This window comes from Coenobita brevimanus, chromosome 57 (assembly GCF_032717465.1).
Source record: "Coenobita brevimanus isolate Jiangsu-jjx chromosome 57, ASM3271746v2, whole genome shotgun sequence".
Classification (NCBI taxonomy): Eukaryota; Metazoa; Arthropoda; class Malacostraca; order Decapoda; family Coenobitidae; genus Coenobita; species Coenobita brevimanus.
In genome coordinates, this window is record NC_137010.1 from 38,781,508 (window position 1) to 38,807,943 (window position 26,436).

At 41.3% G+C, this 26,436-nt stretch overlaps 1 protein-coding gene across 1 annotated transcript in view; it reads left to right on the top strand.

Moving 5' to 3' along the window:
- Positions 1 to 3,461: 3,461 nt before the first annotated feature.
- Positions 3,462 to 26,436, top strand: part of LOC145401964 (calcitonin gene-related peptide type 1 receptor-like) — a 237,257-nt gene continuing 214,282 nt past the window's right edge. Inside the window, exons 1-2 of the mRNA XM_080274069.1 lie at positions 3,462 to 3,465; positions 5,048 to 5,209. Of these exons, the coding sequence (XP_080130195.1) occupies positions 3,462 to 3,465; positions 5,048 to 5,209 (166 nt within the window). The remainder of the gene's footprint in view (positions 3,466 to 5,047; positions 5,210 to 26,436) is intronic.

The window sequence follows — 26,436 nt, forward strand, 5'->3', positions numbered from 1 at the left end:
ATGTAGGGAAGAGTAAAGTGATGGTCTTTGAGAGAGGTGAAGTCAGTGAATGTATAGCGAGGTTGGATGGTGAGGAATTGGAAAATGTGAGTACGTTTAAGTATTTGGGTAGTGTGATGAGTAAGGATGGAGGTTTGGAGGGTGAAGTGCTTGAAAGGGTACAGCAGGGAAGAAAGGTTGCTGGTTCCTTGAAAGCAGTGATAAGAAACAGGGAAGTGAGCATGGAAGTAAAAAAGTTACTACATGACAGTATTGTGATACCAACTCTAACGTACGGAAGTGAAGCTTGGACGTTGTTGGAAGGACACAAGTCAAGAGTGAGAGCAGTGGAAATGAGTTATTTAAGAGGAGCTTGTGGAGTCACGTGGAGAGACAGGCTGACGAATGAGGATATAAAGGAGCGTTGTGGTGTTGATGTGGATGTGATAGGAAGCGTTGTGAGGAACACACTGAGGTGGTTTGGCCATGTGGAGAGGATGGAGGGTGAAAGACTGACGAAGAGAGTGTATGTGAGTGAGGTGGAGGGTGGAAGAGGGAGGGGGAGACCGAGGATGAGATGGAGGGATGGGGTGGAGAGGTATATGAGAGAGGGGGGTGTGAGTTGGGAGCAGGGTAGTGAAATGGCGGGGGACAGGGCGACTTGGAGGCGATTTGTTTGTGGCCACCCCAAACGGGATTGAGGCGTCTGGCAATAGATAGATAGATAGATAGAAGTAGTATGGAACAAGGTAACGTAAAAACAAAAATAAAAGAAGATAAGCAAATGCAACAAGAAAAAATAACAAGAAGAATGCAACTAGAACATACAGTAGGTAATAACAAAAGTGGCAAAAACTGTAGCAAAAATAATTTCGTAACAGAGGACAAAAACAAACATCAAATAGCAAGAAAGAGTAACAACTAATAATGATAGGTTACTATATATCATGGGCAACAAGGAAATACAAGATAAGTAAGATATAATGATAAGAAAAGTATAAAAAAAGGTAATGTATAGTAAAAAGTTCAAAGTAAAAGTAACGAGGAAAATTAAAAAAAAAAACTAACAAATAGGAGTAACAGGGAATGAGAAGCAACAAGAAAAATAAACAGAGATGACGGAATTGCAGAAAGATAATTTCATAAACACTAACCACGGCTTTCCTGCGATATACCTTCCATTCCTTAACATACTCACCATATACCCATCACGGATATGCAATATATTCAAGTAATCCCATCCGACACGGGCTTTTTCATCTGTACTCCCGCTGCACCCGGCCGTGGTGCTGGTACTGTAGCTCTTAACAGGAAGCCTGAGAACAGTCCGTGTGAAGTACAGTATATTGTACTGCCGGGCCTCGGACATATTTCATGCTGCCCCGCAACATAAACGTTTCACACACAGCCCACTGCCACACACACACACACACATTATATATATATATATATATATATATATATATATATATATATATATATATATATATATATATATATATATATGTATAGATAGATAGATAGATAGATAGACAGACAGATAGATAGATGGATACTGTATATATATATATATATATATATATATATATATATATATATATATATATATATATATATATATATATATATATATATATATATAAACGTACATACCTACACCTAACGCAGCAGCACCTAACACTCCCCAGTATCATATACCTCGCAGTGACACTCCTCACACACCCCTCACACCGTCCTACATCACACAGCGCCTACCACTGCAACACCATGTAGTCTCACTCATCACACAGCCACACCTTACATTGACACACCTCATAATGCCACACCTTGCACTGCCATACACCACACAGCCTGACATCACATTAATCCTAAAAGTGCCACACTCATCGCTACCGCTCCCCACACTGCCGTACCTTACACTGCCAAACCCCACACAGCCACATCTCACACTGGCACACCTCACACTGCCTCGCAACACACGAATCCCAACACTGCCTCACTTCACACTACTGCCCCCACTGCTAAACCTTACACTGCCGAACCTCACAATGCCACACCAAGCAGAACTTTCACAATAACACACCTCACACTGCTACACCACACACATACCTCACACTTCCACATCTCACACCGCCGCAGCTCATACTAATACATCACACACACACACACACACACACACACACACACACACACACACACACACACATTTCCCATCAACTGCACAGATCCTTTTCAGAGACCCTTTAATATCCTGTTAGCTCACGCCACACACACACACACACACACACACACACACACACACACACACACACACACACACACACACACACACACACAGTCCATCAACATAAATGCAATAAATCTTCAGGAGCGACCGACTTCAAGCCTATATCGGATCTTCCTGTGATGCAGTAACTAACGCATCGGCTTAGCTGTGTCTGTCTGTCTGTCTGTCTGTCTGTCTCGCTCTATCTGTACTTCTGTCTCTACCTCAGTCTGTCTTTTTCTCTCTCTACCTCTATACATGTTTCCATCTGTGTGTGTGTGTGTGTGTGTGTGTGTGTGTGTGTGTGTGTGTGTGTGTGTGTGTGTGTGTGTGTGTCTTTCTGTCTATATGTCTGTCTCTGCCTAGCAATGTGTTTTTTTGTCTCTCTGTCCCTTCATTAGTATATCCTGCCTGTCTGTCTATGTCTCTTTATACATACAGTACACGTCTATCTGTCTGTCTGTCTGTCTCTCTCTACAACGGTACGTCTCAGTCAATCTAGCTGTCTATCCGTCTGCTTTGTCTGTCTGTCTGTCTGTCTATCTACACACCCTGTTATTTTTCTTTGTTAATATATTTCTTGATCTGTTCATCCATCATTTTTACATTCATTTACACTTCCGCTTATCACTGTTCCCCAGACATTAATATGTAATTAGTTCGTCTGTATTTAAGCTATTTTATTGGTATTCTCTCTCTCTCTCTCTCTCTCTCTCTCTCTCTCTCTCTCTCTCTCTCTCTCGCAGAACAGTTACTCATCCTGCTGCACGATGTTTATGTGTTTCGTGTTACTTCGCCCGAGACAGAGTCCGGCGAGGTACTGTTTTTCTCGAGCCTGTATGTTTATTTTTGTTTCTTTGTTCGTTAGCAACATTACGGAAAAATGGTGGAATGAAATTACATGAAACCCTCAGAATATGTGGGCACTGGTCCTAAAAGGATGTGATTAAATTTTGGAGGTGATCAAGTGACCCTGAAAGGTCAAAATCAAGGTCACGGATTTTCAGAGGGCTATAACTTGAAACTGGCTGATGATAGAGATATTTACTGTCATCATCATACAGGAACTCCCGTATGGGCTTTCATTTGGCACCAAGACCTTTGACCCTGAGTGACCTTGAAAGGTCAAACTCAAGGTCACGGATATTCAGTGGGCTGTAACTCAAAACTGGTTGAAGTTAGATATTCGCTATTGTCAACATAAAGGAAGTCCCAGATGGGTGTTTTATTGGTACCATTTTAACCTTAAGTGACCTTGAAAGGTCAAACTCAAGGTCACGGATATTCAGGGGGCTATAACTAGAAATTGGTAGAAGATAGAAATATTTACTATTATCAAGATTCAAGAAATATTTACTATTATCAAGATTCACAGTAGTAAGCCTCATATGGCCTTTCATTTGGCACCATGACCTAAATGGCAGTACTGATTCACTGTTTAACAGCAGTAAAATAACTGCTGTCAGGCGAGGTTTGTTGTGCCTGGTACCACTTGTATTTTATATGTTTCTTCCGCCTTTTTATATCTTTACATTTTTTTATTGAATTTCTTTGCATACCTTCATCCACCTGCCCTCATTCTCTTCACCCATCCATGCAAAATATGATCCACTAAATATTTGAACAATCTCTTCACACTTCATCAGTTATCAGCATAACCCATCAATGTGATTTTTTTTTCCTACTAAACCCAAATGACTTTTTAAAGCAGAGGTTTGTGAAGGCTATATCTATGCCCTCTAGGTCAAAAATTGTCTCCTACAGCAAAAACAAAAATATGAAGTCATCGTAGTGCATAGGTTAAGCATCTGTTATTATACGGGGCATGGAATCAGTGAAACATCTGGTCATTAATCTCCAGTAATCCGTTTGTTCACTCGTCCCTGTTACCTCTGTTAGTCTGTTTTATTACCCAGACATCCTTCCAGACCCCATCCTTCCCATTTGTCATCCATGCCTTTCTGTCCAATTTACCCTACATCCATTTATTTATTAAGCCGTGTAATTAATCAGTATCTACGCCACTATAATCCGTACATCTTAACTGGATGGAGAGTTTCGTCTGTTTGCAGTTTTTTTTTTCTTCGTAACTCATTGGCAAACTCTTGCACTACTAGGGTCCTGCTTCCTTCTCATTACATTTTATCGTTGCTGTCATCATATCCTACTGCTAATCCCTTGTTACAACTCTCCATTCAAGTTTGAGAGATGTTAAATTTAGGCCAAGTTAATATGGACAGAGCATAACCATCAATAATAACAAGCCATTCATACAGCTAAGTCAGGCATCCATCAGATTATGCGTTTAATTATTCACTCGTCCAGCTATCGACACAACCAATGAGGCATATGTTACTTACTGCTCATTAAGCTTAACATATCATCTATTAAACCCCCTCCAGTCATAACATATCATCTATTAAACCCCCTCCAGTCATCCATGTAAATGTAGTTCAAGTATACAGATAGAAACACAGCCACTCATTTTGTACCCACCATCACTCTTCTCAACCATCTGTCCGTGTGTGTGTGTGTGTGTGTGTGTGTGTGTGTGTGTGTGTGTGTGTGTGTGTGTGTCAACCATCAATCCCCTCATTCACCTAATTATCAGCCTATAATAACCTTCCATTTCCCCACCTTACAGTCTAAACAACCATTCACATAAACAACCATTCATATGATTAACCATCCAGCCATCATACTATCCACATAAGAACCATTCAGCCATCAGCCTATGTAACCATCCCTCACTCAACCATCCACTCACCCCTCTCTCCAACTATCCAGCCATCCCCTCGCCAGCCATCCAAACCACCCAGCCATCCACTCGACTCATTCCTCCTTCCCCAGGCTCTGTGTTCTGTCCGCGGACGTTCGACGGGTGGTCCTGCTGGAACGACACCCCGGCGGGTCACACAGCGTCCTCGCCCTGCCCGTACTTCATCACCGGCTTTGATCACACACGTAAGTCACTTAATAGTATTCTAGGTGGCTTAGGAGGCTCCGTAACACATTTCCCGTAGCGATTTGTCATGCATAATGCGCCTTAACATTCTCTTGTATGCTATTTACATTGCTTTGATATCGACACGGCTTGCACCAGTGACAAAAAAAATAATATGTTGATATGCAGTGTGCGGAATAAATAGCTGAGGAATAAGTGTTATTACAACTTCAAGGCCATGTAGAATGAGGATCACGCTATCCATACCCACTCATGCTTCCGAACGATGTATGTGTCAGGACACTAAGATATCATAACACACAACATAATAGCTGGTGACATACATGCTGTTAATATGCAATATAGAGGTTTGAGGAAAGTCGTGTCTAAATTCGAGAGAGCTGGAGGAAACAGCGGTGGATATTCTAGCCAAGGAATTTCGCACACAGCACATTATGAAGTCATGGAAAACCCACACCACACACCTGATGGAAGAACACCACACACATACACGTGCCCACACACATGACCCAACCAGTCATATACAGGGGAAATTGGAGAGACAGGGCAAAAGGGGCTGAGACGCGATAGGAAACAGGAGAGACATGGTGGAAAAGGCAGGAGTAGAGGGCACGGCGCTAGCTAGCATAAACCACCCTCACCTTAGTACTGCTTGTCAAGGTACGAGATTTTTGGAAACATAACAGCTAGTGACATATGTACTTACAGCTGCGGGCAGTAATATCAATCCATTTTTTTGCCCTTGAGAATAAAATTACAGTCAAACCCCGGACTCATCTTTCCCTTTCTCCAGCCATCCAAAACAAGACCATCTTGAAAATTCTCTCCTCTTACAACCGTAGAATTTAACATTTCTGGAAACGCCTCGGCTACGGCTACGAGATTTTTGGAAACATAGTAGCTAGTGAAATATATACTTACAGCTACGGGCAATAATATCAATCATTTTTTTTGCCAAATAGTTGTGAAACATTACAATACATTCTGAAAAATATGTTTGGCTACAAAAATCGCATCACTGAATTTCGATAATCCGTGTTCACTGTCTCATTATGAGTGAGTGTTTATGTTCCCAGCTATATCTTTCTCCACTCCCATCTGTTTTCCTGGGTATTTATTTAAATGAAACTGTGTTTGAATCCACCTCTCTCTCTCTCTCTCTCTCTCTCTCCACACTTACCTCTTCCTTCAACTGATCAGTCCTTTCGGCCCAACGAAGTCATTTTACTGTACTCTTGTTTCTTTTTACCTCCTAACGATTTTATTCAGCCTGGGACAGACTTTTCCAGCTGGGGATGTTAGTTACACCTTTCATTAGCCTCTTTACTGGCCGGGGCTCTCCTAATCTGCATAAAACTCTCTGGTTCCAGGAAGGATAAATAGCAAAAAAGCCATCTTTCTGAAGTAAAGGAGATCTCCACATCTTTCTTTTGTTCTTGCTGCTGTTCAACTATTTTACAGAATTAAGAGACCTTTTGAGCTGAAGGTAACATTTATAGCCATGTTAACCTCTTCTCTACCATAGCTTTCCTCTGAGCCGAATAAAATGGTCCGTTGGTGGCAAAAATAAAATATTGACCTGTGGCTGAAAGTGTTACGGCAAATCTCCATAACCACATCTTCCTTTGCCTACTTAACCCCTTCAGAGCGACCACATATAGCATTTTTTTAATATTCTTGATATATTAAGCTAATATCAAACATTTAGGTATATAGATTTCAACAACATTTTCAGTATGGGAGGTCTTTTCTAAGGCAATGAAACAAAAGCATTCGGGGCCGAATGCTAATCGCCCTTCAGAATACGTTGCTGGCTAAGGTACAAGTTACCTGCAAACCAAATTTCAAGAAAAATGGCAAAACTTTGCGGAATTCAGTCACCAGGTTTCACAAAAAGCCAAACCATATATATATATATATATATATATATATATATATATATATATATATATAGTGAGTGGCACTTCTCAGTCTATGATCAAATCCTCACCAAAAGTAATAGACTTCTTCACATCCACGTAGTTGCTGTTTCCTAAAGGTTTGGTGAAAATTCGTCTACAACTTTTCGAAATATTTTGGCAACAGATACGCGCGTGCGCAGACACACACACACACACACACACACACACACACACACACACACACACACACACACACACACACACACACACACACACCACACACACACTGACTAAAACTATATCGCCCCGCCATGATAAAGACGGACAATAAAGGTATTGATGTCGCAAAAGTAAGATGTAAAACGTCATTGAACTGAATTGGTTAGCTTCTGACGACTTAATTCACTAAAAAAAAAAAAAAAAAAAAAAAAAAAAAAAAGGGAAAAGGTCATTAGGACTCATAAAAATTAACAGTGTTGTTGCCACTTCTGCCAGCAAAGCAGTAGGTTATGCGTGTACCCATGTTTGTTGCTTGCCGGAATCTCTCGAGTCGGCAAGCAAGTTGGTCAATTCCATATGTTTGTCTGTTTGTGTGTTTGTTTATTTGCTTGTTTCTCTGTTCTCTACAGGTCACAGTTTTGCGGCAATTGTTCTGAAAAAGATTCAGAATATACAGTAGATATTCATAATCCCTGGAAGTCTAATTGTTTTTCATCAAAATTGGTCAAAGGCCCAGGGCTGGGTGGGGGTTGAAACCCCTCCATTGCCGTGGGTCCAGAAATCGTAGGGACCCAGAGGCTGGCCCAGCCACTGTTTTTTTTTTTTCTTTTTCAAATTTCGACAATCGAGGAGGCTGTGGCCCAGTCAGTAGAGAGGTGGCCTGCAGTCCTACTGGACCAAGGTTCAGATCCCTGATAGGGCAGAGAACAGTTTAAGGATTTGAACTTCATAAAATCAGATTTTACTGATCTACCAGAAGACCCACCGACATGTAAAAATACCCCCGCTAATACCAAAACACCAGTCCTGTGTGAGACAACCCTAACATGTATTCAATATGAATGGTGGGTGTTAGCGGCGAAGTGGTGACATGCAGAGGTGTATGGCATGAAGGAGGACTACTGCCCCTTGGAAGCAGGGCGTGAAACCTATGCTCAGACTCGGACACATAAAGAAATAAAAAAGAAAAAAAATAAACAAATATCTGGCACACCTGGCAATGAAATTTTTAGCTTCCTAAACCCATCCTGTGCTTCGCAATGAAGCACAAAAAATTTCACCAAATGATTGCCTACACGCTAGGGAGAACTAAGCAAAAACAAACAAACAAACAAACAAACAAATCGTTGCACTTGGAAATGTCCATATTCTCATCCCAAAAAGTGTCAGTGGCGTGTTGGGTGGGGGGTTGAAAATTCCAATCAAATCCATCCGGCAAAAACTTTGCCTATGGCAGTTTCATTTGTTTGTTTGTCTGCACTCTACAGGTCACAGTTTTGCGCCATTAACCCTGGAGGCCAATTGTTTTCCATCAAAATCAGTCAAGGGCCTGTGCAGGGTGAGGGGTTGAAAGTAACCCCACAATGGACGTAGGTCCGGAAATCGTCGGGACACAGTGGCCAGTGGCCAGCACTGGCACCGATTTTTTTAAATTTCGAAAATCGATTTTTTTTCTTACCAAATTGAAGAGAAACATCTGGTTCCCCTGGCAATGCAATGTTTAGCTCTTAAACCCAGCTTGTGCTTCGTAAAGGAGAGCAAAATATTTCTCCAAATGACTGCCAACACACCAGTGAAAACTAAGCAGAGGAGTGAACACACACCGCACTAATAAGTATCCATATTGTCACAATAAAAAAAAAAAAAAAAAAAATCATTGCTGCTGAAATGGTTTGAAACGATTAGATATGTGAATTACGAACAAACTCAGAACATAAAATGAGCGGTTGCACAAAAAACAAATAATTATTATGTATTTCTTTCACATTTTTCATGGTTATTGTGTTTATGCAAGTACCGAGTTACTTCTGTTGTCTGGGTGGTTTAGTTTGTTTCCAGAGAGAGGCAACAAATGGTATATATCTCTAGACTCTAACCAGATAAAGGTCTTCCTTGTGTGCACAGGCTGAACCGCAGCAGCTAAAATTTGATAAGACCCGTGATTAGCACCTCACACGAGAGGATTAAGATGAAGGGAAGGGAAGGTTTTATATCCATATATTCACCATGAGAACACCTCATATGTTGCTGAAATGCTTGTTTATCCAAATTCCAATCCAATCCATCCAGCAAGCACTCTGCCTATGGCAGTTTCATCTGTTTGTTTGTCCACAAGATATCTTTAAAAGTTACCTGTGGATTTCAGTGAAACTTTGTGGATATGTGTGTCATGGGCCAAGAAAGAGTTGGTTGAATTATAGTGGTGATTTGATTTTGAGTTCCCGTTCAGGGCTACTTTTTGTGTGTTTGTCCACAAGATATCTCAAAGTTTTATTTATGGATTTCAATGAAATTTTGTGGGTATGTCGGTCACGGACTAGACAACAATTAATTAATTTTAGTGGTGATCTGAGTTGTCTGGTATAGACGTTGGTGGAGGTATGCACTCTGAGAGTACATTTAGCTTGTTTTATTTTTTTAGGTGGGGATCCCCATCATCCATTCACTCGACATAGTGATACCTCTCTCTCTCTGTCTCTGTCTCTGTCTGTCTGTCTGTCTGTCTGTCTCTCTCTCTCTCTCTCTCTCTCTCTCTCTCTCTCTCTCTCTCTCTCTCCAAGGGAGTCTACACTGATTGGCGAGATAAAATGGTTTCCTGTTACCCAGAAAGTCATTTACTACTCTACGTGGTAAGCATATGACCCAAAGATGCCTGGTGGTCTAGGGGGTTAAGGCACTCCAGACGGATAGAGCCTACAGGTGTTTCGATATGAAGGATGGTTGGGGTTTCTTGCTCACATAATGTCACTCAGGGAACAGTGAGGCTGGTCACCCATCCTTAAATATCGAGCTGAGTAGCCAAGTCTCTGGGCCCCTAGACCCCTGTTTGTACGGGACACACTGGGGTGATGATGATGATGATGATGATGATGATGATGATGATGATGACTTCATTTTAGTAGAAGAGAGACTTTCTGAACTGACAGGGCTGCATGTGGCCTTCATTAAACCTCTGCAACGAGGATGCTCTCCAGAGCTGAATGCAAAGGTCAGGTGGCAGCAAAACAAAAAGATATAAGGCTTTTCCATAGAAAGTTTAAAATACAGCTTCACTTTCTCATGCTCAAGACAACTCTTTCTTCTATTCCTGCCATCTTCAACTAATTTTTATTTTAGCTGAAAGTGGGGATAGAGACTGAGAGTGGTTTATCTTGAACATTTTCCTAGTCGGAACAACGTTAGTAGTCCACTCACGAAGATGTCAGATAGATTAATTTAACCGAGAGAGATTCATGGGAGCCTGAATTTTTTACTATCGCCAGTAATCTTATAATCGTGAGGACAACCCTGATATAAGTGCCTTTCCGTTAGAGCCAGATCCTTTTATTAAGCTGAGGATAGTCGTAGGAGCCTAAGCGTTAGTATATGGTCACCTGAAAGTCGTAGAAACACATTCCACTCCGAGACACAAAAGATAGTTCCATAGCACCTCTGGCCACAGACTATAAACAGTAAGCCAAACCTTTGAAGGAATACACTTAAAAACACCGGCTTCTCACAGCATGAGCAAAAGGTTCACGCAGAATGACTTATTCCATTCCTATGGTTTGGAGAGATCACGCTTCAGATTGCTTCTTCTGCCTGACAAATATAAATAGAATAACATCAGAATCTAAAATTCTATTAAATATCCCAACTTAGCATCTGCTATGAGGCCAGTACCTCACAGTCAGGAATTACCAGTGCCAGAGCCTCCAAGAAACATGTCACTGAGTGACGATGAGTCTGGTGATGAGATAGTAGACCAAGTAGAAGACACTATGGATCCAACATTTGAAGGAAATTGTTCTTCAAATGAGCCACATTTGCTAAGTAAAGGAGACCTTTGATCTCGTTCGCGATTTAAATTTGTCTAAGAAGCAAGCCAAACTTTTGGGTTCCAGGTTAAAGGGCTGGAATCTTCTCCAGAAAGAAACTAAAGTTTGTTTTTGTCATGATCGCCATGACGTTTTCTTTCTTGAAGATGGTCTGGTGTTTTGCAATGATGTTCGTTTTGTTATGCAGGCACTTGGCCACGAATATAACACAGATGAGTGGCGCTTGTTTATTGACTCACCAAAAGTAAGCTTGAAAGCGGCTCTACTCCTCAATGGAAATAAGTTGCCCTCCGTTCCTCTGGCTGACGCAGCTAACATGAAGGACTCTGACGATAACATGATGTTTCTTTTGGAAAAAATTATGTATGGGAACTTTAAGTGGAATGTACAGTATGTATTGACCTAAAGGTTGTGGCACTTTTACTCGAAATGCAACTTGATTAGCGAAGTTCTGTTATTTCCTCTGTAAGTTGGACAGCCGGGACAAGAAAAATCATTATGTAAAGAAAGTGTGAGCAAAATGAACATCACTTGCTCCAGGGAAGAAGAATGTCTTCAATCCTCCTCTTGCTGATCCTGAGAAAATTTATCTGCCTCCTTCTGCACATTAAATCTTGGGTTGGTGAAGAACTTCGTCAAAGGTATGGAGAAAACTGGCCTTGGATTCATATATTTGAGGAATAAATTCCCCAGAATCAGTGATGCAAAAATCAAAGAAGGTATTTTTGTAGGACCACAGATCAGGGAACTCCTTCGAGTTGAAAAATTCGATGAGGAGCTAAATGATGTTAAAAGCACTGCATGGCTGTCAGCTAAGAGAGTTTGCAAACATTTTTTTCCGAAATCACAGATCAGAAAAGTACTGTGATGTAAAAAGATCTGTGGACTTCATATAAAGCTTTGGGGTGCAATATGAGTCCAAAAATCCACTTTTTGGACTCGCACGTAGACTTTTTCCCGGAAAATCTTAGGGCAGTCATTGATGAGCACGCGAAGGATTTCAGCAGGACATTTTAGACGTGGAAAAGTGGTACCAAGGAAAGTGGATCCCCTCTACGTTGGCAGATTAGTGCTGGAGATTATGGAGGGATGTTCCTGAGGCTACATATAGCCGAAAATCATACACTTCTACATTTTAGGGGTAAGTTATTTAAGTGTAATAGCAGCCTTCTTTATGAATAAGTAATATACATTTACTCTGTCACTTAAAAACAGTGCCTGATAGAAAAAAAATCTAAATACAGATTCGAATTCAGCGTAAACAGAACTATAAGGTCCACCTATTTTAGTTCGTGGGACAAGAAAAGTTAAAATTTTATTGACCAGTGTAATTATTGATCCATCGCGTCGGCTGATCAGTGTAAACAAATCCCAGGTACCGATGCATCAGCTGATTATACGCCAGCGAATAATACGTGGCAGAGACACATCAGGTGAGTAGAGTATACAAACTTCTAGTACAGTGCAACTACATCAGGTGACCAGTGTAAATTGGTACGAGGCGCCATCCCATCTATTGAATATAAATAAACAGCTGAGAAGTGTCGTGTAAAACATGTTCCAAACAACAGGAGGTTATTCTTGGGCTAATTATGAGTAATGAAAGCCTATTATCCCTGATCGAAATCTCAATAGTTGCTACAGTTTTTGAAGTTTTATGGTCGAAATTGATATTATGATTCATTGGCAACGTCACTACCGACATTAGCTCCGAAAAGAAAGAACTGGGCCCTGGTTTATGAAGTATTTAATACTATAAGAATTTGCCCACATGTAAGTTTGCCTACATGTAAGTTAAGAGTAGGTAAGAGATGGGTGAGAGCTTGGAGAGTTGGGTGTGGCAGGGAGGTGTTGAAAGTGAATGAGTTGGATAAGAAAGAAAATGATCGAGTACGGTATCAGGAGAAATTGAAAGATGATAGAAACGCAGTGAAAGATCAGGAAAATGGCAGTTTGGAGGAGGAATGGCAGTTGTTTAAGAGTGATGTGGTGGGGTATGTGGAAGAGGTGTGTGGTGTGAGACGAGTGTGTGGTGGTGTAAGAAAAGGAAGTGAATGGTGGTGCGAGGAAGTATGGCTGTGGCTGAGAAAACACGTGCATATGAAGTGTGGCTACAGAGGAAGGATGAGGTGTCATATGAGAGGTATAAGGAATAGAGGAACAGGGCGAGAAGGGCTGTGCGTGATGCTAAAGTGGCAGCAGATGAGAGGTGGGGTAGGCGGTTGACTGAGAATTTTCAACAGAATAAGAAAATGTTTTGAAAGGAGATGAAAAGGATGCGAAAGGGAGAGTCTGGGAAGGAAGAACGAGTAAAAGCAGAGGATGGAAGGATGTTAACTGAGGTGGATGCAGTAAGGAAGAGATGGGCAGAGTATTCTGAAAAATTGTTAAATGTAGAAGAGGAAAGGGAGGCTGAGATTGTGGCAGATGGAAGGGGGCAAGGAATAAATGTGCTGGGAGAGTTGAATGATTCTTTGATCATGAAGGAGGAAGTGCAGGAGGCAGTAAAGGAGATGAAAACAAGGAAAGCTGCAGGTATGGATGGGTGTGCTGTGGAATGCCTGAAGGGTGGTGGAGCGACTATTGTTGACTGGTTAGTAAGATTGTTGAATGTGTGCTTTGTGAAAGGTATGGTGCCAATTGACTGGGCAAGTGCTTGTGCGGTCTCATTTTATAAAGGCAAGGGTGATAAATATGAATGTACTAGCTTTAGGGGTATAAGTCTGTTGAGTGTTGTAGATAAGGTGTATGGCAGAGTGTTAATTAAGAGAGTTAGAGAGGGTACAGAGGGAGTGACTGGTAATGAGCAGTGTGGCTTTAGGAGAGGGAGGGGATGCGTGGATCAGGTGTTTGCTGTGAGACAATTGTGTGAAAAGTATTTAGCAAAAGGCAAGGTTGTGTTTTGGGTGTTCATGGATTTAGAGAAAGCGTATGATAGAATTGATAGGGAGGATTTGTGGACTGATTTAAGATTGTATGGACTTGATGGTAAGTTACTAAAAGGGGTGAAAAGTTTTTATGTAAATAGTACAGCGTGTGTAAGAGTGGGAAATACTGTGAGAGATTGGTTTCCCTTGAGAGTTGGGCTGCGGCAGGGATGTGTGATGTCGCCTTGGTTGTTTAATATTTATATGGATAGTGTTGAAAGGGAGGTGAATGCAAGAGTGTAACGTGGAGGGCTGAGTCTGGTGAATGTTGATGGTAGAGAGTGGAATCTGAGGCAGTTGCTGTTTGCAGATGATACTGCGCTGGTGGCTGATTCAGAGGAGAGATTGAGACAGTTGGTAGAGGAGTTTGGAAGGGTGTGTGAAAGGAGAAAATTGAAAGTAAATGAGAATAAGAGTAAAATGATGAAGTGTACAAGGTTGGTAGATGGTACAAGGATGAATATAGTTTTGAACGGTGAGTTGCTTGAGAAGGTAGAGTGTTTTAAGTATTTAGGGTCACTGTTACTGCGGATGGAAGAATAGATGCAGAAGTGAAGTTCAGAATGAATGAAGTAGGAAAGGTGCTGGGAGGAGTGAAAAAAGTGTTTAGATGTCGTTCACTTAGAATGGATGTGAAGAGAAGGCTGTATGAGGGTGTTGTGGTACCGAGTGCGTTATATGGGGCTGAAACATGGAATGTGGGTGGAGCAGAGAGGAAAAGTTTGAATGTAATGGAGATGAGGTGTCTGAGGAGTATGTGTGGAGTTGTTCGGGAGATGGCTGATCGAGCTGAGCAGAGGGTGTTGCGATAGTTTGGACATATGGAGAGAATGGATAATGAGCGATTGGTGAAAAAGATAACCAGATCTGATGTGAGAGGTGTAAATCTGAGAGGAAGACCAAGAGTAGGATGGATGGACAGTGTGATGAGAGCGTTGGATGATAGACGGATGTCTGTTGAGCGAGGAAGAGTGGCTGTGCTTGACAGAAATTGTGAATGAATAAATGATGATGCAGCCCTGAGGGGATATTCTCCCGCATTTGGTCTGATCAGCTGATCAGTTCAGGTGCGGGTAAGGGGATGGGTCTATTATGATGTGGCAGGGGTAAACCAGCTCTGCTGTCGGGCCCTGCTGTGGATGTCACTGATTGCACTGTGTAGTTGACCCTCGTGCGGTGTGGTGCGATGAGGATCTGTCCCTTTTCCCCTTTGGGGCTAAGATGCGAATGAATGTGTTTGAGTGGATGAGTAAATTGGGAGTGTGTCGTACTGTCTCGGCTACCTCCCTGTCTTTGTGGGAAGCATCCTAGGTATATAGATAGATAGATAGTAACTTCCTGACAGTTGGCACAGTTTTCTTGCGGCATCCAGCATACAGCAGAAACCCTAAGGACAGACCGACAAAGATTGATGCAGATGCCAGGGAAATTCTGTATACCTGCCTATACAGAACAGATACCTCTTGAACCCAGGACTGGAAGGGACACCTTCACGCGATGGCACCAACATAGCAAGCAGTTGCCGCAGACAGAAATGTCCCATATCTCTCTGCCCTGTCCCTCGAACAGATGATGGTGACCTGCAGGAAAATGGGTTCCTTTAGTCTGTAGTCCACCGGGTTCTCGTCCACAGGAGCCTGGGGCCCCACCACCAACAACAACCTCTTCATGTGTGTGTGTGTGTGTGTGTGTGTGTGTGTGTTAGGGTGACCGTTTCCAAATTTCCAAAAAGGAGGACACTGCATACTAATGATACATACATACATACATACAGTATATATATATATATATATATATATATATATATATATATATATATATATATATATATATATATATATATATATATATATATATTTGTGGTAGGTGGGGGCGCTCACCATCCACTCACTCAATGTAGTGCTGCTCTTGGGTGTCTGCACTGTCCTCTCCTCCATCCTTCGTTCCTTCCATCGTCTTCTGTCTTTCATTCCTTCATTCTTTCCTCGTCCTTCTGCCTGTGGGTGACTCTACACTGAGTGGCAAGCCTAACGGTTTCCTGCACACCAGGAAACAATTTACTACGCTGGGTGGTAACCATATATCCAAATTTTGGCGCCTGGTGGTTTAGTGGATAATTATTGTGCTCCAATCGGATTGAGCCGGTGAAGGTTTATATCCAAAGGGTGGCTGGGGTTTATTGCTCACGTAATGTCACTCAGGGATGATTGAGGCTGGTCACTCTCATCTTAAATGTCAGGACCAACTTGCCTAGCCCCGGGCTCCTACACTCCTCATGGGGCAACGTAGGATTGGATGGTGGATGGATATATATATATATATATATATATATATATATATATATATATATATATATATATATATATATATGTGTGTATGTGTGTGTGTGTGTGTGTGTGTGTGTGTGTGTGTGTGTGTGTGTGTATTCGAATTCAAAATAAAGAATTGAAAGAAATGAATAATAACCTTCGCTTCTAATGAAACAATTGACAAAGTGCAAATAAACCCTACTACAAACTACAGTTAGTTGTGTCCTCACCATTGATTTCCTGGATGTCTATTTGTGGTATTTCTGACTCTGCTTGCCATCTCCAAGAGTTTTTTGGTGGTCAGAAATGTTTTGTACTTAGCTGTGCATTCTTGTGAGAAGCTCCTCCCTAGTTTAATTATGCAGCATTGCTGTGTGTGTGTAGGGTAGTGTGTACCTAGGGTAATTTATTTAACTTTTTTTCTTTTACACACCGCAAAAAAGGAGGACAAATGCACGTCAGGCGTGAGGGTGCGCCGGATGAAGGACAGGTTGCTCAAAAGCGGGACCGTCCGGCTTAAAGCCGGTGTCGTATGCACGGAGTGGCATGCTGGAAGTTACCGCTCCGCTTAGTGCGCATGCGCCGAGTGCCCTTTTTAGCTTCTGTTTTGAAAGTATCCTCATGTTATCTCAAATTTTGTGCCATTTATCAACAACATTGTATGAAATAAATGTGTCACAAAGATAGTTGGATGTCTTATCGACCTGTAGGTAACTGCTGTATAGGTCGATATATATATATATGTATATATATATATATATATATATATATATATATATATATATATATATATATATATATATATATATATATATTACAGTCAGATTGTAGAATTAGCCATTTCGTGAATTAAGGTTTGTTTACTTTAAGTTTATTTAGGTTAGGTTGATCTAGGATAAGGTTAAGTTAAGGTTTGGTTAGGTTTGGTTAGGTTAGCTTATTTTAGACTTAATAGAGAATGGAACGGTAACTTCCAGCATAAAGTCACTCCGTGCATATGACACCGGACGTCTGGCCACCTTAGTGTGTGTGTGTGTGTGTGTGTGTGTGTGTGTGTGTGTGTGTGTGTGTGTGTGTGTTCTAGTTACCTACAGACGATTTTATCTAACTTAAGACTTCTTGTTGTGAATCAACAAAGGCCGTGTTCTATCTTTCCTGTTCGAAGTCCGTCTTTAAGCTGAGTAAAATCGTCTGGTGGTGGCAGAAATAAGGTATAAAAGTTGTCCCCGTACTGAAAGGGTTAACGTGGAAACAGCTGGAGTTGGACTGTTGGGGTAAAGTTCAATCTCATTACAACTTCGTTCATTAATAAAAAAAAATGGCCACTGTACATTTTCATGTTTAAGTAATCAGGGTAATGATCAAAGTTGCTCCCTCCTGGTTAATTGTTTACATTAATCAGCTGGTGCGACGATGCCGCTTCTTTGTTTACAGAGATCTGATGAGACGACGTTGCCAGTTGTTTCCTTGCATCAATCACTTCACTACGGTGACGTGCCCTGTATCTAATTTCCGTTACCTCCAAAAGATATTTTCAACTCTTTCAGTTCGGGGACATCATTTCTATTTTGTTTTTGCTACTTCCTGATTTTTCAATTCAAGGAGCTGTTTCAAGCCTGAATACAGTCTCCAATAATCACTTCACAACATAGTGCGTTTTTAAGTCGCATACAGTCCTGTGGTAGTGGCAATAATAGACCGAAAATACGTCATCGGATTGAAAGTGTTAAAGTTTTGAGGGTAATTTTCGGACTGGAGGAGTTAAATATGTAGCCTTCATTAATACCTACACGACTGGGGGAATCCTAAGCTGAATGCAATCGTCCACCAGGAGCAAAGTAGACGCCATCGTACTGGAGTGTTAAACCAGCTGTTGTAATGATGTCACTTCGTTAATGACACTGATCGGCTGATGAAAATTTGTTAATAATTTGCAAATCATGTATTCTGTGCTTGTCACGGTGCCTTTTTTTTTTTTTTTTTTTTTTTTTTTTTTTTTTTTTTGCAGAGACCACATGGGTTATGTATACAAGGTGTCCAGGGACTTGATGCACTAACTTCAGGGCGTAATTCTAGAACTGAATATTAGTTTTTAAAAAATCAGCATGGGTCCAATTCCAAGTCGATACGAAGCTACATTTACTGGTGAAGGAATGAGGGAGATCATTTTCACCGTGAATGTCATCAATATTGTAGCTTCGTAACAGTTAGGAACTGCATCCATGTTGATATAGCGTTTGGTACTCAAAATCAACACTACAACCACCTCTTGAAGTTATTACGTTAAGGCCGGGGACACCCTGCATTTGCACGGACTCTCTGGATGGAAAGGTGACTGTTATATATAAATAGATGGATGGATAGATAGATAGATTGATTGATTGATTGATTGATAGACATGGCGTGAAACAAGGCTATGTCTTGGCTTCTGTCCTCTTCAACTTATTTTTTGCATGTGCCCTCAACCATGCAGTGAAAGACTTGGACCAAGGCATATACCTGTGATATCGCCATGATGGATCACTATTTGACCTTCGCCACCTGAATGCAAAGAAAAAGACAATAGGAAAACTCCTCCTCGAAGCCCTCTTCGCTGATAGCTGTGCACTTTTGACCCAAACAGAAAACTATCTTCAGCAGATCGTTAACAGGTTTGCTGAGGCCTAGCAGTTGTTTGGACTGACTTTTAGTATTGAGAAAACTGAGATTCTTTATCAACCTGCACCTCGCTAAGACACAACTGTTCCCAGTATGTCTGTCAATGGCTCCAGGCTGAAAGTGCTGGAGAACTTCAGGTACTTGGGCAACATCATCTTCAGTGATGGATCATGGACAAAAAAAAAAAATCACTGATCAGATTTCAAAGGCTAGTCAGGCTCTTGGTCACTTACACACTAGAGTGCTGCGGCATCACAGCATCCGGTTGTCAACAAAACTGCTGGTGGACAGAGCAATAGTTTTCTCCTTACCCCTTTACTGATATGAAACCTGGACGCTGTCCAGATGCCACGTCAAGCAGCTTGAAATGTCTCACATGCGCTGCCTTCACTCCATTCTGAAGATCCGATGGCAAGACAGAGTGTTAAACCTTCACATCCTCAAAAGGGCCCATACCGCCAGTATAGAAATGATGACCCTAAATGTGCACTTACGTTGGACAGGCCAGCTATCCACATGGGTGATTCCAGAATCTTCCACCAGCTGCTGTACAGCAAACTCTCCATGGGCCATCGGCAACAAGGTCGCCCATGGAAACGCTACGATTATAAGGACATTATTATAATAAATCTACAATTCAGCGGTATCAGTCCCAAAGACCTTGAGAGAACTACTAGCGACAGAACAAAGTGGCGGACTTCCATGAAGAATACCTTTGACTATGACCACTGTCAGCGCCTGCAGGAAGCATGAAAGACACGTCACTGAACTGCAACAGCAGCTAGAGCCGTGACCTTTCCATGTACCATTTGCAGCAGGATATGTGCCTCAGATATCGGCCTGTACAGCCACCTGAAGACCCATAATAGGACCAGCTCATGATGAAATAAAAGTACAGTCTTGTTATCATGGTTAGTTACCGTAACACAGCAAAAACGGCGCATGTAGCGCAGATTTTTGTTATAGCAAGGTACCATTAAAATACTCTAACCTGAAGAAGAAAAAATTTCCAGTCCAATTCGGCCACCGGTTCCCGAGTTATGACTCATTTCTGAAGACAGGAAGTGACTTGACATGCGCATATATACAGCACTTGCTCCTGCTGAGGGCTTTCGTGCTGCGCGTTCACTTTCTTTTGTTTCGTACTCATTTCCTCGTGCTTCTCACTCATTTCCTAACGCTTTGCACACGTGTTGCGATAATTTCAGGTAATCCGAGTGACGTTTATGTGTCGTTCTAATCTAACGTTGTCACCATCAGCTGTTAAGACGACATCAGAGGGCCCATGATGGTCCATTTATGTGCTGTTCTAGTCTAACGTTGTCACTTGGATTTTTTGCAGCAAACCAATTGATCATGTTATCTGCAGCTTTGGAAATGGAACCCAAGTTGTCTGCATGCAAGTCCGATATATTAACCACTCAGCCACAGCAACTGACTGGGCGCCGGAAGCGGCGATTTTGGTCAAACTTTGATCACTCATTAAATATAGTAAATGTTTTTCAATCATGATGGGACCAAGTTTTTCACATCAGCGAATTTTTTGCGATTTTTGTGCCAGTTTTGGTGCGATTTGAATGTGTAGTTTCGGCTGCCCAAAATACACACACACACACACAGACACACAGCTACTGCTTTAGTATATTAGATATAAAGCCATCAAAAACTCTACGGTGAACGCAACCCTAGTTTCACGCACTCACATCAGGAGTGGCGTTTTTTGGTCAAACGTTGATAGCTCATTAAATATAGTAAGAGTTTTTCAGTCGTGATGGGACCACGTTTTTTCACATCAGCGAATTTTTTGCGATTTTGTACCAATTTTGGTGTGATTTGAGTGTGGAGCTTTGGCTGCCCAAAATACACACACACACACACACACACACACACACACACACACACACACACACACACATGGCTACCAGTATATTATATATATATATATATATATATATATATATATAGATATATATATCTTTATATATATATGGTCTTTGAGAGAGGTGAAGTCAGTGAATGTACAGTGAGGTTGGATGATGAGGAAATGGAAAATGTGAGTGCGTTTAAGTACTTTGGTAGTGTGATGAGTAAGGATGGAAGTTTGGAGGATGAAGTGCTTGAAAGGGTGCAACAAGGAAGAAAGGTTGCTGGTTCCTTGAAGGCAGTGATAAGAAACAGGGAAGTGAATAAGTTATTACTTGACAGTATTGTGATACCAACTCTGACATATGGAAGTGAAGCTTGGACGTTGTTGGAGGGGCACAAGTCAAGAGTGATAGCAGTGGAAATGAGTTATTTGAACGGAGCCTGTGGAGTCACATGGACAGACAGACTGACAAATGAGGATATAAAGGAGCGTTGTGGTGTGGATGTGGATGTGATAGGAAGCATTAGGAAAAACACACTGAGGTGGTTTGGCCATGTGGAGAGGATGGAGAGTGAGAGACTGATGAGGAAAGTTTATGTGAGTGAGGTGGAGGGGGAGAGAGGAAGGGGAAGGCCAAGGATGAGATGGAGGGATGGAGTGGAGAGGTATAAGAGAGAAGGGGGTGTGAATTGGGAGCAGGGCAGTGAAATGACGGGGGACAGGGTGACGTGGAGGCGATTTGTTTGTGGCCAACCAGTATAATGGATTAAGGCGTCTGGCAATATATATATATATATATATATATATATATATATATATATATATATATATATATATCTGTGTGTGTGTGTGTGTGTGTGTGTGGAGCCTCTGTGGTACAGTGGCAAAGTGTGCGTTTTCGTACACTGAAGAACGAGGTTTCGTGCCCCACCAGGGTAATAAACTTTGGGAACGTTCTTCTGGCCACGTACTGCGTTGGTGGACATCAGGGGTGCCGTGGTTGATCCAGTGTCGCATAATATAAAGTGTGGGAAATATTTTCCCCCAGAGCAGTTGCACTTTCTACATTTTGTATGAGTTATCCCTTGTTAAAGGCAGAGGAAAACTTGAGATCGTTGTTAACAGTTCAAGCGGTTTTTATAACCCAGAAATTACGTTCTCTTTAATAATTCTTGTTATTGATAAATTAAATGCTACTGCGTTTAACCCTCGTGGACAACTATACATTGTAAATACATGTAATTATATGGAATTTTCCACTGACCTAAACTGCGTCTGCGCGTTAGATGACGTGGCAAGTAGGGAAAGATTCTCGTGTTAAGCAGATGTGGAATTACGATATTTACACAGTTTAATGGAATACTTGGTTTAACTTTAGTTTAAGTAAAACTAAGATTAATTTGTTAGATTCACCCTGTACATATCATGATGTAATCTAACTGTATTTAGTACTGTAATTAATTAATAGCTGGCAACCTACCATTCTATGAGGGAGGTAGATCCTGCCACACATGGCACTCTTTTCCTAGTCATACTCAAGCTAGCACGGTTGTACATACGCACCTTAACCTGTCACGCCCCGAGGTTTTCCGCACCTCCGACATCCCCCAGTCCCGAGGTATTTTCGAATTTTTTTGGGGGGGGCTAAAACCTTCGCTTTTGGTGAGAAACATCGAAAATTCATAGAGAAATTGCTCACCTGAGGTTTAAAGTGCCCAATCCAGGTAGGAGTTCCTCCTTACCTGAGTGGGTTTTCTAACATGCTGGCACCAAAGAAAACGAGTTCTATGGGAGGGTAACTATTTTATCCACTCATAAACGGTATTTATTTATTTACTTGGTACAAATGTATATGTAGTATGACAGTATATTGGTTTTCAAGCAGTAATAAAGGCATTATAAGCATTGTTTCACTCACTAACTAATCACCATACCTGACCTATTTTTGCCACACTACCTGATCATTATTTCTGGCTGTTTCTTCTTCTAATGCTATGTAAACATTGTCCTCCACATTGTCATCGATTGGGGAATCACTCTGGCCCTGAATAACTTTACTAGCCAGGTCACTGGTAACAGGTCCTTTGCCAAGACAATGGCATGAGGGGGGGAGGGGGGAGGTTATGCAGTGTAAGGCATTGTCCCTGCTTGGTATCTTGTATAGGAATAGAGGAAGGTGTCCCGTGTATACATACGAAAAATCACGTGCGAAAATTGAAAATTGTGCAAATTAGGTACCTTGCAATTGCACGACGTACTGGTACGTCGCCGGGACTGGCAAATGCAAATCGTTGCAACGTACCCATACGTCGTCGGGACGGGGCGGGTTAAGGACGCTTGCTTGCTCAAGCAATTACACTAAGCAGCCCATCGTCATCAGTTATCGATCACTCCCTCCTCACTAGCTAAGTAACCTTTACAAATTGGCCAATTCAAAGGGGGATTAGCTATGAGATAGAAGAGAAATAGTTATTGTAGGTGAGTTAAGGTTAAGTTATGTTTCACCTAACTCTGAGACTAGTTTGATTTACTTAAAGACAACTTTATGGAAGAGTAACGACCTGCGAGTTGTTTACCAGAAATTTCTTACATAGCGGTACCACGACAGGGATACCGACTTGTATACATTAAATATTTTTCTCATGTTTGGTGCCCAGAAAGAGGGCCCCGATTTGTTTACCATAACTATTAAACATTTTTCACATTTTTGGGGCCCTGAGTGAGGAAAGCCGATGTGTGTCGAGGCGCTGAATGTGTTTAAAGTTGCTTTTGTTGAGCACAGTTTACTATCACGTTCGGTTGAAGTGGAGGACGTGGACATACATGTCTATCGAGCTCCGGGAGGAAAGGCAAACTCTTTCTCTGAAGATGAAAGGCTGAATGCCGTATTAGATTGGGAGCATGACCGTATTGTCCTATTCCTTGGAGGAAATGATATCCATGAGGACGTGGAGGTCAGTGAAGTAGTGGAGAATATTTTAGCAGTGGTGGGAGCCATAGAGGGCTCTTGTAAATCCTCAGTACCCATAACCCTCCTCGAGCCAAGGAACCTGCCATATGGCTCTCCAGTTTGTTATGGAACATATACATTAATTAGCAGAGCTGTGAAGAGGAAGTTGCAACGGATCAGGAAGGGGAGGGATTTCATACATTTTAATGCCAAGCCCTTCCAAGCAATGTTGAAAGCTGATGGTATAAATTGGAACCGTCATGGTAGGGAAGCGGTTGTGCAGAAATTTATAAATTATGTAGAACATAAGAAAGGAGAGTTCTATGCTGTACAAGCTATGGGTGGGCCTATGGAGTACAGAGGTAATTAATTCTGAGCTCGGGGAATATGGGTGTTTCGGCAATTGAGTGTGGGGATGAAATAGAACCCTAGAGGTTTAATAACCCTGGGGGATAGGTTGAAATTATAGACCTAACCCCTACACTCCTCGAAATTAAATGAATAATTAGCTGAGCTGTAATGAATATTTCGAAATTGGGAGGGGGGATAAATGCAACCATAGAGGTTTAATAACCCAGGGGGACAATTTGTGCAAAGAGGACCTAATCCCTACCCTCTTCAAAATTTAAAATAATAAGATCATTACAAAGTTGAGGTAAATTTGTGCTTGGAATTCAAAATTAAATTATTGAATTAGAATTCAGTCAACATGTCTGTTTCTTTATTGTAAAGATCTTCTAGTAGTAAGGCAGGATGGGTAACTAGAGCCATAAATGATTGTAACCAGTCGTTGGACCAAATACCTCTGTCCAGGGAGAAAATAAATAATTTCCTAAATATCCTGAAAGATCGATGGAATAAGTACGAAGAGAGTTACATAACTTTAGAAGCGGCTATAGTAAAGGCTGAGAATAAGGAACTCTTAGAGTCAGAAACTACGAAATTTGAAAACAAATTAGAAGAATACTGAACTGTAGTAAAGACACTAGAGTCAAAATTAGCTGACACTGCTGCGGAAACACAAGTTGTGGCACAGCAGATTAGAGCTGTGTTACCACAAATAACGCTTCCGGAATTTGATGGGAAGCAGAACTGGAAATCCTTTTGGGACCAGTTCAAATATTTGGTACACGATAGAACAGATCTCCCTAAAGTCAGTAAACTTACGTATCTGTTAGGACAGGTCAAAGGAACACCTTATCAACTGATAAAAGAATTACCAGTAGAAGAAAATAATTATGATGTGGCTTTGACCATCCTTAGACCAAATTTCGAAGACAGGGAGCAAGTTATAACTCAACTGCTGAAAGCTCTAATTGAATTACCCACGCCTAGACACGATTTTGATTCCTTGCAAAACTTTAGGATTACACTAAGTTGTAAATTAAAGGCCTTAGGTACTTACAAAGATATTAAGACATCAGATTGGGTGCTTTCAAGAATTGTGTCCTTAAAGCTACCACCGAAAACCAAAGATGCTTTGTATGGTAGGTACCAAAAGGATAATTTCTCCTGTGAAGAGATTGAGAAAGGCTTGATGCAACTCTGTAAACATTTGCAAGGAACTGTAAAAACTACCGAGGTCAAACAAAAGACTGAAATAAAGAAGAAACCCACTAACCAACTGGTTGGAAAAGCTAAATCAGAGAAGACTAAGTATGTGCCTAAAGAAGAGATAGGTACTTTCCTTAGCTCCTTAAAGGCTGAGGATAAAGTATTAAAGCCAAGGAATAGACATGCTGAGGATATTAAGGAAGTAAAACCTTCCATGGTAAAAGACCGGAAAGTTTGTGTTTTTTGTGGTGAGCAACATTCCAGTCCATCTTGTCAGCGGTATCCTGATTATGCTTCTAGAGTAGGAAAGCTTCAGGAACTGGGGTGTTGTATAATCTGTATGAACTCCGAACATACTGCTGCGGACTGTAAGACTAAATTAAATCTTTGTTTTAAATGCAAAAAAGGTCATCATCATAGTGCTTTATGCCCTAGGATGAAAATTGAGGTTCCTGAACCTGCAAGCGTCAATATGACAATTGCAAAAGGGAATGCTCCATTAGTAATGCCAGCTGCAGTACACATAGCCGATGTGATGGTATTGTTTGAGAAAAGAAACCTATTAGTATGTACCCTGTTTGATACGGATGCTCAGAAAACTTCATTTCTGCAGACATTGTGAAGAAATTAAAGTTACCAGTTATCGGCAAGGTAAATCTAGCCATTACAGGATTCTTAACAACTAAGAAAGCTCAGAATTTTGATTTAGTTAGACCTGTAATACAATTAGGCAGATATAAATGCCGTATAACAGCAGCTGTGCTTGATAATATGGAGACAAGTATATACATAAAGGGATTGAAGGAAACCTCTAATCATCTACAAAGCTCAGGGATAAAGTTGGCTAAACGGAATGTGGAATCAGATACTGTGGGTCCCATAAAAATGATAATTGGTTCTGATTATTGTGGAAGATTCCTACATAGGACTTTCAAAAGGAATAAGGTACAGTTGTTCAAGAGTCCAGGAGGTAACCTTATTATGGGTCACTTGCCTATTCCAAAACAAGGGAGAGGCCAAACT